General features: G+C 62.4%; 1 protein-coding gene across 6 annotated transcripts in view; it reads left to right on the forward strand.

The window, feature by feature from the left end:
* LRP1 (LDL receptor related protein 1) overlaps nt 1-15,481 on the forward strand; it is a 78,683-nt gene that overhangs the window by 49,410 nt on the left and 13,792 nt on the right. For 4 of the 6 annotated variants that reach the window (XR_004237046.1, XM_032093858.1, XM_032093860.1 and 1 more), the window contains 31 exons: nt 120-294; nt 685-779; nt 1,027-1,176; nt 1,293-1,433; nt 1,665-1,793; nt 2,569-2,700; nt 2,900-3,034; nt 3,109-3,238; nt 3,720-3,846; nt 4,034-4,185; nt 4,300-4,424; nt 4,586-4,957; nt 5,988-6,177; nt 6,536-6,740; nt 7,293-7,485; nt 8,019-8,144; nt 8,230-8,358; nt 9,191-9,310; nt 9,919-10,032; nt 10,401-10,550; nt 10,800-10,937; nt 11,418-11,534; nt 11,719-11,847; nt 11,923-12,045; nt 12,444-12,584; nt 12,671-12,858; nt 13,341-13,524; nt 13,703-13,788; nt 14,034-14,153; nt 14,688-14,875; nt 15,267-15,472. Coding sequence is in view for 5 of the 6 variants with exons in the window: in XM_032093858.1 (XP_031949749.1) it covers nt 120-294; nt 685-779; nt 1,027-1,176; nt 1,293-1,433; nt 1,665-1,793; nt 2,569-2,700; nt 2,900-3,034; nt 3,109-3,238; nt 3,720-3,846; nt 4,034-4,185; nt 4,300-4,424; nt 4,586-4,957; nt 5,988-6,177; nt 6,536-6,740; nt 7,293-7,485; nt 8,019-8,144; nt 8,230-8,358; nt 9,191-9,310; nt 9,919-10,032; nt 10,401-10,550; nt 10,800-10,937; nt 11,418-11,534; nt 11,719-11,847; nt 11,923-12,045; nt 12,444-12,584; nt 12,671-12,858; nt 13,341-13,524; nt 13,703-13,788; nt 14,034-14,153; nt 14,688-14,875; nt 15,267-15,472 (4,710 nt within the window). In the remaining variant the exon portion in view is untranslated. The remainder of the gene's footprint in view (nt 1-119; nt 295-684; nt 780-1,026; nt 1,177-1,292; nt 1,434-1,664; nt 1,794-2,568; nt 2,701-2,899; nt 3,035-3,108; nt 3,239-3,719; nt 3,847-4,033; nt 4,186-4,299; nt 4,425-4,585; nt 4,958-5,987; nt 6,178-6,535; nt 6,741-7,292; nt 7,486-8,018; nt 8,145-8,229; nt 8,359-9,190; nt 9,311-9,918; nt 10,033-10,400; nt 10,551-10,799; nt 10,938-11,417; nt 11,535-11,718; nt 11,848-11,922; nt 12,046-12,443; nt 12,585-12,670; nt 12,859-13,340; nt 13,525-13,702; nt 13,789-14,033; nt 14,154-14,687; nt 14,876-15,266; nt 15,473-15,481) is intronic. The other 2 variants (XM_032093859.1, XM_032093861.1) reach the window with 1 other exon arrangement.

The raw sequence follows: 15,481 nt of genomic DNA on the forward strand, positions 1-15,481 counted from the left end.
GGGGACCCCCCAGCCCTCCAGAGCCTTCATCTCCCTGAGATCAGCCCTTCCTCTTCATCTGAGCATCATCCCAGCCCCGTCCTCACAGCTGACGAGCTCCCGTCTCCGTTGCCTTGCAGACCTGCCCAACGCTCATGGCCTCTCCGTGGATTGGGTTTCCAGAAACCTCTTCTGGACCAGCTATGATGCCAACAAGAAGCAGATCAACGTGGCCCGGCTGGACGGCTCCTTCAAGAACGCTGTGATCCAGGGGCTGGACAAGCCCCACTGCCTGGTGGTGCACCCGCTGCGGGGGTGAGTCCGGTGGGGAGGAGGGGTGTGTGTGGGCACAGGTGTGTGTGCGGGCACAGGTGTGTGTGTGACAGTGCACACGTGTGATGGGGGACAGAACGGGTGCTGTCCCTGCGTGTCAGCATGCAGGAGGGTGTGTGACAGGGGATGGGGGCTGTGCGACAGGGGATGGGGGCTGTGCTGTGTGTCCTTACAGGCTGTGACAAGTGTGCCCCCACCAGCGTGTGCCAATCCAGGGCTTTGGCAATGCCCAGACCCACTCCTGGGTGGGGCCAAGGGGCTGTGGGGTTGCCCAGGCTGTGCCACGAGCAGGCGAGGGGCTCTGCAGGGCTGGGAGGGTGCAGGGGGGTGCTGACACTGTGTCCCCTCACCCACTGGCCCCTCACCTTGCAGGAAGCTGTACTGGACAGATGGGGACAACATCAGCGTGGCCAACATGGACGGCAGCAACCGCACGCTCCTCTTCACCAACCAGAAGGGACCTGTTGGTACGGAGCCCTCCGTGTCCCCCAGGGTCCCCCACCTCGCCTTGCTGTCCTGCAGAGCCTCAAGTCCCCACTCTGGCTCCTCGGCGGGGTGTTGGCTGTCCTGTGCTGGGTCACTGTGACCTCACCTGCCCACTGTCTCCATCCCATCCCATCCCATCCCATCCCATCCCATCCCATCCCATCCCACCTCCTGCTCTGTGATGGTCCCTGCATGCCACCAGCGCGATGACATTCCCGTCCTTTCCAGGCCTGGCCATCGACTACCCGGAGAGCAAACTGTACTGGATCAGCTCTGGCAACGGCACCATCAACAGGTGTGACCTGGACGGCAGCAACCTGGAGGTGATCGAGTCCGTGCGGAGCCAGCTGAGCAAGGCCACCGCCCTGGCCATCATGGGTGAGGGCTGGCGAAGGGGGACACCTTTCCCTGCCTCCTGGCCCTTCCTGAACTCTCAGCTGGGGTGGGAGGGGGGATGGGGAACGCTGCCACATGCTCCTGCCTTCTCCCCGCAGGGGACAAGCTGTGGTGGGCTGACCAGGCCTCCGAGAGGATGGGCACCTGCAACAAGAAGGACGGGACGGAGGTGACAGTGCTGCGCAACAGCACCACGCTGGTGATGCACATGAAGGTGTACGACGAGAGCATCCAGCAAGGTCAGTGTGGGGTCCTGGGGCAGAGACCCCGCGGGGCCGGGCGGCAGCTTGGCCGCTTCGTGGCTGCTCCACCCCTGACAGCTGGCCCAAGCCTGGCCCTTGCCCTTGTGCCAGGTCCGTGCTGGCTGGTGCGGGGTATCCACACCTCATGTGGGTGCTGCCCCAGCTGCCCCAGCCCCGGTGGGTGCACCCTGGCCCCCGTAGCCCCTCACCCCCTTCTCTCTGCCACAGCCGGGACCAACCCCTGCAGCCAAAACAACGGGGACTGCTCTCAGCTCTGCCTCCCCACCTCGGAGACCTCCCGCTCCTGCATGTGCACGGCGGGCTACAGCCTCAAGAGTGGGCAGCAGTCCTGTGAAGGTGTGTGCCCGTCCCTGTCCCCTCCCTGAGCCACCCCTCGGAGCAGCGAGACCCCATGGCCACTGTGGTCACCCTGCTTGGTGACCCCTCGCTCCAGCTGCTCCTCCCCACTGCTCTGCATCCCACGTCACTGCGGGGGAACGCTGGGGACCGGAGGGACACCGAGGGGCTCGGAGGGGTTGTGGGCTCAGGTGGCAGCAAGATCCTTGCCTGGGCTGTCCCGGATGAGCGTGGGGCACTGCCCGGCCACCGAGGGCGTCACGGGAGGAGGGGAGGGGGACAGCACAGTGGGACCCCCCTAGGGAGAGGTGGGACCCTCGCTGTGGGCAGCGGGTTTGGCTCACCGGGAGCAGGGCCAGGCACAGCGCTCACTCTGCAGATCCCCTGTCCCCCCGGGCACTGCCAGGGCCTCTCAAAGGCTGTTTGTGTGCAAAGTGTTCCGGGCGGTTTTGTGGGGGGGTTGGCAGAGCTCTGCACCATCTGGGTCAGGGCAGGGGCTGAATAACAAGTGCTGCCCTGACCCAGATGCGCCACGGAGCCTCTGCCAGCACGGGGTGGGGGTGGTGGGTGGTGGGAAGGGGCCTCACTCGTGCCCCCCCGGAGCAGGGCAGGACCCTGGAACGGGCTGTGCCTGGGGGTTGCAGCCCCCAGGGAGGTCCATGCTGGGCCTGTGGAACCCTGCCAGGCTCGTGCTTCTCCCCTGTCACATTTTCCATGGTGGAGGGACAGCCTGTGGGTGTTGCGATGTGTCTGACTGTCCCTGCACCTGTCACAGGTGTTGGCTCCTTCCTCCTGTATTCGGTGCATGAGGGGATCCGGGGCATTCCCCTGGACCCCAACGACAAGTCGGATGCTCTTGTGCCGGTGTCAGGGACCTCCCTGGCTGTGGGAATCGACTTCCATGCAGGTGATGCAGGGCTGGGAGCAGGATGGGGGATGGGGAGCATGAGGGGCCATCACCAGATCCCTCCCTTTGGCAGCACTTTGCCCTGGAACACCCCCTCAGAGGACAGGATTTCAGGGCCCTGAGGTGCAGGTTTTTACCACTCTGGAGTGACCAGAGGTGGTCACTGACTCGTCCCCTCCTGCCTCCTTGTCCCTCTCAGAGAACGACACGATTTACTGGGTGGACATGGGCCTGAGCACCATCAGTCGAGCCAAGCGGGACCAGACGTGGCGCGAGGACGTGGTGACCAATGGCATTGGCCGCGTGGAAGGCATCGCTGTGGACTGGATCGCTGGTGGGATGGGGCTCTGGACCTGGGGACAGCGGGGGCAGCGGGGCTTGCCAGGGGTTCACCGTCCCCTCTTGCAGGAAACATCTACTGGACGGACCAGGGCTTCGATGTCATCGAGGTGGCCAGGCTGAACGGGTCCTTCCGCTATGTGGTCATCTCGCAGGGGCTGGACAAGCCACGGGCCATCACGGTCCATCCAGAGAAGGGGTGAGACACCGCCCCAGAGAGGGGCATCACCCGCAGGGTGGGCACAGGGTGAGACCCGCGCAGCTCCCAGCAGAGGGGGACACAGTAGGGTGTGCACACAGCAGGGAAGGACTCACACATCTCCTGCCACACCAAGGAGTCCAAACCCTGGATTCAACCCTCCTTTCACTGATGGGCTGAACTCCCTGGGAGCCCCTTGGGAGCTGGTGGGTGCCAGTACCTCTGGAAATCCAAGCAGAGCCTCCCCAGACTGGCTCCAGCTTTGGACAGAGCCCCAGGGAGAGGAGCGGTGTTTGGATGTGGGGAGGGTTGGAGATGCAGGGGATGTGATGCTCAGTCTGTGAGCGGGCAGGGTCTGCACTGAGGCGCCGGTGTGGGGGGATGAATGGGGTGGTGTCTGTCCTTTACTCCAATGGCCAAAGGGCCTCAGGATGCTGCTCCTGGTGACGTCCCTGCGGTGACGTCCCTGCTGTCCCCTCAGGTACCTGTTCTGGACGGAGTGGGGGCAGTACCCCCGCATCGAGCGCTCGCGCCTGGACGGCACCGAGCGGATGGTGCTGGTCAACGTCAGCATCAGTTGGCCCAATGGGATTTCCGTGGACTATGAGGTACAGTCAGCATCTGGTACCAGTCCCAAGGGTCCCTGTGGCCATGTCCTGTTGCTGGTGGGGACATGGTTGCCCTCCTTGGGGCTCCAGGAGGGTTGTCCAGGGTGGTCTGAACCCCGGGATATCCTGCCAGAGGTGCAGAGGGTGCTGCCCCCAGGCCAACTGGGATGTTCTCCCATCCCCGCAGGATGGGAAGCTGTACTGGTGCGACGCCCGGACAGACAAGATCGAACGGATTGACCTGGAGACAGGCGAGAACCGGGAGGTCGTCCTGTCCAGCAACAACATGGACATGTTCTCCGTGTCGGTCTTTGAGGAATACATCTACTGGAGCGACAGGTGCGGTGCCAAGGGGGCTGGGGGCTGTGTGGAGGGCGGGGGGAGCCGGTGGGTGCTGTGGTGAGGTGGGGAAGGGTCCTGTGCTGGTCACTCGGTGACTCCGTCCTCCTTCAGGACTCACGCCAACGGCTCCATCAAAAGAGGCAACAAGGACAATGCCACCGAGTCAGTGTCGCTGCGGACCGGGATCGGCGTGCAGCTCAAGGACATCAAAGTCTTCAACCGGGCCCGGCAGAAGGGTAGGTCCGAGCGTGGGGGGCAGCTCCTCATATCGGGAACGGGGATGGAAACAAATGCGTCGCCGTGTCCCTGCCGCCTCCGGGAGCGCTGAGAGCCGAAAGCGGCCGAGCGGGTGCATCCTGCCCAGTGCCTCGCCCAATCCCCCCTGTCCCCCCACCAGGCACCAACATCTGTGCCCAGAACAACGGGGGCTGCCAGCAGCTGTGCCTGTTCCGCGGCGGCGGGCAGAGGACGTGCGCCTGCGCCCACGGGATGCTGTCCGAGGACGGCGTGAGCTGCCGGGACTACGACGGGTACCTGCTCTACTCGGAGCGCACCATCCTCAAGAGCATCCACCTCTCGGATGAGAACAACCTCAACGCGCCCATCAAACCCTTCGAGGACGCGGAGCACATGAAGAACGTCATTGCCCTGGCTTTCGATTACCGCTACGGCTCCAAGGGCAGCAACCGCATCTTCTACAGCGACATCCACTTCGGCAACATCCAGCAGATCAACGACGACGGCACGGGGCGCAAGACCATTGTGGAGAGTGAGTGGCACAGGGTTCTCCCCTCTGTGCCCACCCTCAGACCCCTCTCTCTGTCCTCCCCCACCTCCTCCCACACCCCGAAGGGTTTTGGTCCTTGGATAATGTGTTTTGTTGGAGGGGCAGTGGGTACAGGCTCAGCTGTGAGGTTTCTGAGGAGCCTCTGGAAGTGGATACAGGCACTGGGAGCAGCCTGCAGAGCTCGTTGTGGCACAGAGAGCGTGTCACGAGGCTCGGGCGGGCATGGCTCTAGAAACAGGCACTGCAGCGAAGTTGGGATCGGCTCTGTGCTTGCACTCACCTCCCGAGGCAGCGCCCTGAGCCCTGACCCTTGGGGTGCCCAGCCCTGGCCTCACCTCCAGCCCTTGCTTTGCACTTGGTTGGGTTTATTGGCACCTGCAGCAGCTTCAAAGAGCTATGGTTGCTGCTCCAGGAGCTCCCCGGGCCTTGGACGTGCTGCTAATGAGGGAGTTCGCAGCGGCGCTCGAGGTGCTTTATCCCTGAGAGGAGAGAGCGCGGCCCAGCTCTCACAGCCGCCTCATTAAATCCTTTGCTGAGCACTAATGAGGGGGGAGGATGGGTGCATGGCTCAAGTTCCCAGCTGGGAAGGGCTCCCTGGTCCCCACCAGGCTTTGCCTTGTCACTTTGTGCCCCAGGGGCTCAGCTGTCCCCTGGCAGAGGGAAACCCTGCCCTTCCCAGCGCTGCTGCTGTGGGCCCAGAGCAAGGTCTGGCTGGTGTGGAGCTTGAGAGCCAAATTCAAGTCCTTGGTGTGTTGTAGGTGTCCATCCCTCAGCCTTCCTGCAAGGGAGGGCCGTTCCAGCAGAGCTCTGCCCACGAGATTCCCGAGTCTCAGGGGTCTCTGCTCCTCCCTGAGTGCAGCCCCCAGCCCCGCTGAGTCCCCACCCAGCAGCCAAAGCCTCCGAGGGATTTTTGGGCTCTAATTAAAAGCAAAAACTTCAACATCCCAGTGTCAGGGTCAGCGCTGGCCATGCAGGGGTCTGGGCTGAGTGTGACCCTTACCTGTCCCCCCAGACGTGGGCTCGGTGGAGGGGCTGGCGTACCACCGCGGCTGGGACACGCTGTACTGGACGAGCTACACCACGTCCACCATCACCCGGCACACCGTGGACCAGAGCCGGCTCGGGGCGTTTGAGAGGGAGACCGTGATCACCATGTCAGGGGACGACCACCCCCGTGCCTTTGTGCTGGACGAGTGCCAGAAGTGAGTGGCCACTGAGTGTCCAGCCAGCCCCCCCAGGGGTCCACGTGGTTGCAGTGGACATCGCTCCACTGGGAAGGAAGCTCTGGATCCCAGCACAGAGAGGATTGGACCCCCAGGGAGGAAAGACCCTGTGCTCCCCCCCCCCCTCACAAATCCTTCAGCACCCCAAAGCAGCTCCAGACGCCCCATCCCCATCCACAGAGTGCCACATGTCCCAGCAGCCTCATTCACCCCCTTCCCACTCTTTTTATGTGGGAATGATGTCCCACCCATCCCCCAGCCTCTGGAAGCCCCCCAGCCGTGGAGGGATATGGCTGAGCTGGGGCTCCAAAAGCGTTGTGTGTCTGTCCCCTCCCAGCCTGATGTTCTGGACCAACTGGAATGAGCAGCACCCCAGCATCATGCGAGCCACCCTCTCTGGTGCCAACGTCCTCATCATCATCGACCAGGACATACGGACGCCCAACGGGTTGGCCATTGACCACAAGGCTGAGAAGATTTACTTCTCTGATGCCACCCTGGACAAGATCGAGCGCTGCGAATACGACGGCTCCCATCGCCACGTGAGTCTGAGGCCAGTGAGATGGGGAGGAGAGTGTCCAGACTGGGGCTGGAGCGTGGTCAGAGGGAAGCAGAGCTGTTCCTGGGGCTGGGGAGGTCAGGCATCCCACTGGGGTGGACACTGGGTGTGTTTGGGGCATCCCACAGCAGGTTCCTCCTGCTCCCAGTTTGCCTGTGTCCCTGAGAAGTGAGGACATGGCTTCGAGCTGCATTAGAGGAGGTTCAGGTTGGACACGAGAAGGAATTTCTTAATGGAAAGGGTTGTTAAACATTGGAAGGGGCTGCCCAGGGAGGTGGTGGAGTCACCATCCCTGAAGGTGTCCAAAGAGCAACTGGACCTGGCACGGAGTGCTCTGGAGGGGGTTGGTCACAGGTTGGACTTGATCTTGGAGACCTTTTCCAACCTCAGGGATTCTGTGAAGTGTCCAAGGCCAGGTTGGACGGGGCTTGGAGCAACCCTGCAAGGTGTCCCTGCCCATGGCAGGGATGTGGGAACCAGATGAGTTTGAAGATCCTTTCCAACCCAACCTGTTCCACGATTCTGTGGCTGGCAGGTGATCCTGAAGTCGGAGCCCGTGCACCCCTTTGGCCTGGCCGTGTACGGTGATTACATCTTCTGGACGGACTGGGTGCGCCGGGCCGTGCAGCGCGCCAACAAATACGTGGGCACCGACATGAAGCTGCTGCGCGTGGACATCCCCCAGCAGCCCATGGGCATCATCGCCGTGGCCAACGACACCGACAGCTGTAAGGACCCTCTGCTGTCCCTGCAGTGTCCCTGCCCTCTGCCCCTCGCCCTGTCTGCAGGTCTGGGGAAGGGGAATCCATCCCACCGTCCTTCCTGGCCCTTTGGGAGCACATCCCACTGTCCCTCATGGTCCTTTGGGAGCCCATCCCACCATCCTTCCTGGCATTTTGGAAATCCATTTCTCTGTCCTTCTGGGAACTTTAGGAACCCATCCCACCGTCCTTCCTGGCCCTTTGGGAATCCATCCCATCGTCCTTCCCAGCTTGTCATTGCCCCCTCGTGACCCTCACGCCAGAGTTGTCCATATCCAAACCCTGTGCAGGCTGAAGACAGAGAGGATTTGCCCTGTCCCTGTTCTTCCAGGGCATCTCCTTGTAAAATGTGGCGAGACCGGGTGCCTCCAGCCCCCTACCCCCTCCGTAACCCCATGGGAAGAGCCTGGGGAGGGATCCCTACTTTGGCCCAGCAGGGAGGACAAGGAGCAGGGGCTGCTGGGTCCATCCCTGGTGTGACCACCATCCCTCTGTCCTAGGCGAGCTGTCCCCATGCCGGGTGAACAACGGCGGCTGCCAAGACCTGTGCCTGCTCACCCCCAAGGGCCACGTCAACTGCTCCTGCCGCGGGGAGCGGGTCCTGCAGGAGGATTTCACCTGCAAAGGTGAGGGGGGTGGGAGGGGCTGAGGAAAGGAGGGGGTGAGGCCGATCTCAGGCTGGCAGAGCTGACGTGTCCATGCTCTGTCCAGCTGTGAATTCCACCTGCAACGTGCACGACGAGTTTGAGTGCGGCAACGGCGACTGCATCGACTTCAGCCGCACCTGCGACGGCGTCGTGCACTGCAAGGACAAGTCGGACGAGAAGCAGTCCTACTGCAGTAAGGTTCCTCCTCTTGCTGCCTTGCTCACCCACACACGCACCCTGGCACCCCCAGACACCCTGCCCGGGCTGCCAGCTCTGCTCAGAGAGTCACGGAATGGTTTGGGTTGGAAGGGACCAAATCTGGGGCTTCCCCTTCAAGGCAGCCAAACACACGAGGCAGGAACCTCCACACAGCCTTGCGAGGTCTGTCCCTTGTTAATTAGTCTTAGAACCTCTTTGAATTTGCCATAAAAACTTAAAAGACGATGGAGGCAAAAACTTAAGGGGGTGGAAGATGACAATTTAGGATTCACAGCGCTCCAGTAAATCAATCCTTTTCCCTGTGTTCAAGATCATGGAATCATGGAACAGTTTGAGTCGGGAGGGACCTTAAAGCTCATCTCATTCCACCCTCTGCTATGGGCAGGGACACCTTCCACTAGCCCAGGTTGCTCCAAGCCCCATCCATCCTGGCCTTCGACATTGCCAGGGTTGCTCAGCAAAGAGAACCAGGGCTCTGGGGCATCCTTGCATCCCTCAGGTGCTCGCAGTCCCTCCTACCCTCCCAGAGCTGTGCCCAGCCAGGCTTTAAGGTCTCCAGACCTTTTCAGGTGTTGGGGATGGGCTGGAGAGCAGAACACCTGCAGCTGAGCCAGTGGGATCTGCAGCACCCTCAAACACCAGCCGTCACCCCTCTGCACCAGGGATCAGTTCCCTGATCCTGCTCTGTGGTTTCTTCCCCTGCTGAAGGGTCCCTGACGATCTGAGCACCTCGGGGGTGCCTGCCCTTCCTCTGCTCACCTCTTCCTCCTCCTCCTCTTCCTTCTCCTCCTCCTCCTCCCTGGCAGGCAGCCGCAAGTGCAAGAAGGGGTACCTGCACTGCATGAACGGGCGCTGCGTCGCCAGTCGCTACTGGTGCAACGGCGTGGACGACTGCGGGGACAACTCGGACGAGCTGCCCTGCAACAGTGAGTGTCTGCCTGGCGCCCGGCCAGCCCTGCCAGGGCTCCGTCAGCTGCCTGGGACGGGGACAGCGGCTTCAGGAGGGAGTTACCATCAGCTTGACAGGAGCAGAGTAGAGCTGGGGCTTAACGGAGAGTCAGGGTCAAGCTTGTGCTGCTTTGGAAAGCTCACGGAGTGACAGCTGAGAGGAAAAACGCCTGGGCCTGGGCATGCAGCGCCCGGAGCCTCCCAACGAGAGTGGTTTGACACCCAGGAGGGGCACAGGGCGCAGTGTCACTGCTCCTCATGGCTCCCAAGCATTCCCAAAGGCAGCACCCCCTTAGGGGGCTGCAGGATGGGTCTGCTGGGTCCCAAACTGACAGGGGCGGTCGAGAGCTTCTCAGAGTCCTGTCCAGGCCTGGTTGTGTCAGGGAGAGGGGCTCAGACTGCCAGGCAGAGCGTGAGCCAGGAGGCACCGGGTCTCCTCCGGAAGGAGATGGGGTCTGGGAGCGCTCTGGGCAGCCCAGAGCTGCGTGGTCAGTGGGGGGGTGTGGATGCCCCTCTGCAGCACCCGTGGGTGCCATGGGGTGGGTGTGCACTTGGGGTCCCACCACCCCGCCTCATCCCCTGGCAGAAACCAGCTGTGCCGCCACCGAGTTCCGCTGCCGAGACGGGAGCTGCATTGGGAATTCCAGCCGCTGCAACCAGTTCATCGACTGCGAGGACGCCTCGGATGAAATGAACTGCAGTGAGTGCCTGGCTGCTGCCCCTGACCCCTCCTCAGCTCTGGAGATGCTCCTGCCCTCGGTGCCAGTGGCAGGGACCTGGTCTTTGGGATTTGTGCTGGATCGGGGAGGGAGGAGGGTCCTGCTCCTGTCCTGCAGCTTTAGGGCACCTGCCAGATGAGGCAGCTGCAGCCCATCCCTGCAGCCCCCCAGTGCCATGCATCCCCACCACCCAATGGGTCCCTGCAGCCCTGGGCATGTGCGGGGCACATCTAGGGGTGTTTGGGGTGTGAGAGGCTCCGGCAGCCGGGCAGAGGCCAGTGCCACGTGGTGGGAGCTTCTGGCGTGGTTCCTGCTGTGTCACCGGGGCTCCTGCTGTGATTCCTCGCAGCCGCCACCGACTGCAGCAGCTACTTCAAGCTGGGGGTGAAGGGCACCACGTTCCAGAAGTGCGAGCACACGTCCCTGTGCTACGCGCCCAGCTGGGTGTGCGACGGCGCCAACGACTGCGGCGACTACTCAGACGAGCGCAACTGCCCCGGTGAGAGCGGGAGGGCAGAGGGGGCTCCAGGGGCAGGGATACCCCTTTGGGGTCTGCTTGGGCTGTGGGTGCTTTGTTTTCCCACTGGGACTGTTGTCCTCTGCCCGTGTGGCTCCAGTGCAGAGGGTGCTGCAGGGATCGGGGATGCGGGACCTCAGGGGGATTTTGGGGAGGAATCCTTCAGTGCCGGGCTGGGAGGAGGCAGGACGTGGCCACACCATCATCCTCACTGATGTTTCCTTCACAAAGTAGGTGGGAGGAAGCCCAAATGTCCGTCCAACTACTTCGCCTGCCCGAGCGGGAGGTGCATCCCCATGACCTGGACCTGCGACAAGGAGGACGACTGCGAGAACGGCGAAGATGAGACCCAGTGCAGTGAGCGGCAGGGTCAGGATTTGGGCCAGGGCACAGGGCGGTGCTGGAGGGTGGGCAGGGCCCTCTTCTCTACCTGACATCCCTTTGCCAAGGACGAGACCCCACATTCCTCCCCCTGTGTGGTTTTACTCCACACTCTCGGGCTTTTAGCTGTGACCAGTATAAATGTCCTCCTGTGCTGGTTTGATCAGCACATACACAAGTGTCCGTGGCCCTTTTGAACGGGGCCACTTTTGGCTCCCTTCAGCTTTGTTTTTAGTTCTAACCTCCTGGAACAAGCCCCAAACAGTGCTCAGGAGCTGGGGGTCTTCCCCAGCTCCAGGAATAGGGAGTCCCCCACCAGCCCAGTGGTGCCCATCACCACGAGCAGTACCCCCAACACCCCCCTGGGCTCCTGGAGCCCGGCTGACCCAGCCTGGCCGTGCTCTGCTGGTGTCTCCTCCCCAGATCACCTCACTCTGACCTCCATATCCTACTCTTCTCCTCTCCCAGACAAGTTCTGCTACCCCGTGCAGTTCGAGTGCAACAACCACCGCTGCATCTCCAAGCTCTGGGTGTGTGACGGGGCCGACGACTGCGGGGACGGCTCTGACGAGGACAGTCGCTGCCGTGAGTCTGCCGCAGCCCCTCTCCCCTGCCTCAGTCCCTGCCTGCTCCATTGCCGTGTTCCTGCCTCTGCCCATCCCTTCTCCCACCCGCACTCTCACCGCTCTCCTGAGCTCTGTGTCTTGGGGCTCCCCAGAGCCTCCAGCAGTGGGGTGACCGGACTCCATCCTGCTCCTCCCTTCCCCAGGGCTGACCACCTGCAGCTCAGGATCCTTCCAGTGCCCAGGCACCTACGTGTGCGTGCCGGAGCGCTGGCTCTGTGACGGGGACAAGGACTGTGCGGACGGGGCCGATGAGACCCTCGCTGCCGGCTGCTGTGAGTGCCCGAGGGAGGGGGGCTGGGGGTGGCAGGGGGCTGGCAGGGGCTGACGGTGGCGGTGCCCTGTTGCAGCGTACAACAACACCTGCGATGAGCGCGAGTTCATGTGCGGGAACCGGCAGTGCATCCCCAAGCACTTCGTCTGCGACCACGACAACGACTGCGGTGACGGCTCCGATGAGTCCCCAGAGTGTGGTGGGTGTCTGTGGGACCCAGGGGGACTGAGCTGGACTGACCCACTCCTCCTGGGCTTTGGGACGGTACCCTGGGAGGGTCTTCATCACCCCGGGGGGGTTTGATGTGAGTGTGGTGAGAGGGAACTCAGAGAGGCAGCAGAAGGGGATTATTGGTGGAGAGCAGCCCTTCAGCCCTGGCATCTCTCCAAACCCACGGAGAGATCCAAACCCACGGAGGGATCCGTGTGTGTGCAGAGCAGCCCTGTCCCAAGCCAGCTGCTCCGTGGTGTCCCTGTCACTCCCAGCAGCTCGGGAAGCTTTGCCTCCGTGGTGCCTCTCTTTCTCCGAGTGGCTCCACGGTGCCTCCAGAAGGTTCAGGAAAGTGGGATGCAGGCTGAGCCCCTCACCCTCCCTCAGAGTACCCCACCTGTGGCCCCCACGAGTTCCGCTGTGACAACGGCCGCTGCCTCAGCAACCGGCAGTGGGAGTGCGATGGGGAGTTCGACTGCCACGACCACTCGGACGAAGCACCCAAGAACCCACGCTGCAGCAGCCCAGGTACCTGTGGGGTCACGGTGGGGTCCCAGGGGGGATAGTGGGGTCCCAGCCACCCCCCACTGACCACTGCCACCTCTTCTCCACAGAGAACAAGTGCAACGACTCCTTCTTCCTCTGCAAGAACGGGAAGTGCATCTCTGAGGCGCTGCTCTGTGACAACAACAACGACTGCACTGACGGCTCCGACGAGCTGAACTGCTTCATCAACGAGTGCCTCAACAAGAAGCTGAGTGGCTGCTCCCAGGAGTGTGAGGACCTCAAGATCGGGTACAAGGTAGGGGGCCACGGGGTGGGGGGCTGCCTGCAGGGATCGTAGAGTTACGGAATGCCCTGAGTTGGAAGGGACCTACAAGGATTGTTGGAAGTCCAACGCCTGCCCCTGCACAGGAGACCTCAACAGTCCCACCCTGTGCCTGAGAGCGTTGTCCAAATGCTCCTGGAGCTCTGACAGCCTCAGGGCTGTGCCAACCACCAGTGCCTGACCACCCTCTGGGGGAAGAACCTTTTCCTGATATCCAGCCTAAACCTCCCCTGGCACAGCTCCTGCTGTTCCCTCTCCGCAGACCTGAGGGTTGTGTCTGTCCTGTGCCAGCTGGGCCAGGGATGTGACGCGGGCGCTTCAGGCACTGTTTGTGCATCTCAGCTGTCCTTGCCGAGTCCACGTGTCCCACGGTGACACTTGTCACCTCCCAGCACCTGCCACCTCCCGGCGCGCGGGCCTTGGAGGTGTCTGACAGCTCCGGGTTGCTCCTGCAGTGCAGATGCCGTCCCGGGTTCCGGCTGAAGGACGACGGGAAGACGTGCATCGACATCGATGAGTGCTCCACCACCTACCCCTGCAGCCAGAAGTGCATCAATACCCTGGGCAGCTTCAAGTGCCTCTGCACCGAGGGCTACAAGCTCAGACCTGACAACCCCACCAGCTGCAAGGCTGTCACAGGTGAGAGCCAGGATGTTCCTGGTGACCGTGGGATGTTCCTGGCGCTGGAGTTGGTCACAGGGTGAAGTGGCTGCCTCCAACTCACCAAGGAGTGGGGCAGAGAGGGTGGCAGGTCTGCAGGGTTCTGCCCGCGTCCCAGCAGTGCTTCCCTGCCACTTTTCCCTCTTTCCCCACGTAGATGAAGAGCCTTTCCTCATCTTCGCCAACCGGTACTATCTGAGGAAGCTCAACCTGGACGGCTCAAACTACACTCTGCTCAAGCAGGTGCGGGCTGAGCTGGGAGCAGGGGGGACACCAGCCCCACGTGGCTGGGATTTGGGGATGGAGAGGGCCCTGAAGGGCACGGGAGCTTCCAACTGAGGAGTTTGGGCTCTTGGTAGATCCATCTAAATGGCAGGAGGTCACTGTGAGCAAGGAGCAGGCGGTGAGGCTGTGGGGTCTATAAAACCCCCCAGAGCCCATGCCAGCCACCGGGGCTGCTGCAACCCTTCTCCCTCCCCCTTCCCCAGGGGCTGAACAACGCTGTGGCTCTGGATTTCGACTACCGGGAGCAGATGATCTACTGGACAGACGTCACCACGCAGGGCAGCATGATCCGCCGCATGCACATCAACGGCAGCAACGTCCAGGTGAGGGGACGGGGCAGCCCCTGGGGCACCCAGGGCACGCAGCCGGGCCTCACCCACCCCCTGCCCTGCTGTGGGGTCATCACTGGGCTCTGGGGATCAGCCCCGTGGGATGTTGGGCAGCCCCATCCCAAGCAGGGGTGGGCTCCATGCTGCCCCGAAGTACGGGACAAGGTGGGCTGGGGGAAGAGTCATGGAGTCATGGAATGATTTGTGTTGGAAGGACCCTTGAAATTCATCCAGTCCCACCCCCTGCCATGGGTTGGGACACCTTCCACTATCCCAGGATGCTCCAAACCTTGTCCAACCTGCCCTTGGACACCTCCAGGGATCCAGGGGCAGCCACAGCTCCTCTGGGTACCCTGTGCCAGAGCCTGCCCACCCTCACAGGGAGGAATTCCTTCCCAATAGCCCATCTAAACCTAAGAGGGGAGTGAGGAAGGAGATCTGGGCTGGCGAGGGGGATGTTGTCACCCCCGAGAGATCAGGGTTTGGTCCTCCCCGCTCAGCCCCGTCACCTTTGATTCCTCCCGGCAGGTCCTTCACCGCACGGGGCTCAGCAACCCCGATGGGCTGGCCGTGGACTGGGTGGGAGGAAACCTGTACTGGTGTGACAAGGGCCGGGACACCATCGAGGTGTCGAAGCTCAACGGCGCGTACCGCACCGTGCTGGTCAACTCGGGCCTGCGCGAGCCCCGCGCGCTGGTGGTGGACGTACAGAATGGGTGAGAGCCTGGGGGACATAGACCTGCCCCTCTGCACTGGGAACGGGGCTGTGGTCATCTTGCCGTAGTCCCAGAGGTTGGGAGATGGGATGAAGCCTTCCCTCCTGGCCTCAGGATGCTTCTCCCTGCCCTGTGCCTGTTTATCACAGAGTCACGGGGTGGTTTGGGGTGGAAGGGACCTTAAAGACCATCTTGTTCCACTCCACTGCTGTGGGCAGCCACCTTCCACTATCCCAGGTTGCTCCAAGCCCCGTCCAACCTTGGACGCTTCCAGGGATAGGGCAGCCACAGCTTCTCTGGGCACCCTCTGCCAGGGCCTCGTCACCCTCACAGGGAGGAATTTCTGTGGTTTCTGACTCAGCCTCTCCCTGCCCTTCTGTTCCATCCCCAGCTACCTCTACTGGACGGACTGGGGCGACCACTCGCTGATCGGCAAGATCGGCATGGACGGCACCAACCGCAGCGTCATCGTGGACACCAAGATCACGTGGCCCAACGGCCTCACCCTGGACTACATCAACAGCCGGATCTACTGGGCCGATGCCCGCGAGGACTACATCGAGTTCGCCAGCCTGGATGGCTCCAACCGGCACACGGGTGAGAGCA

The sequence above is a fragment of the Corvus moneduloides genome, chromosome 30 (genome assembly GCF_009650955.1).
Source record: "Corvus moneduloides isolate bCorMon1 chromosome 30, bCorMon1.pri, whole genome shotgun sequence".
In the NCBI taxonomy this organism is placed as follows: domain Eukaryota; kingdom Metazoa; phylum Chordata; class Aves; order Passeriformes; family Corvidae; genus Corvus; species Corvus moneduloides.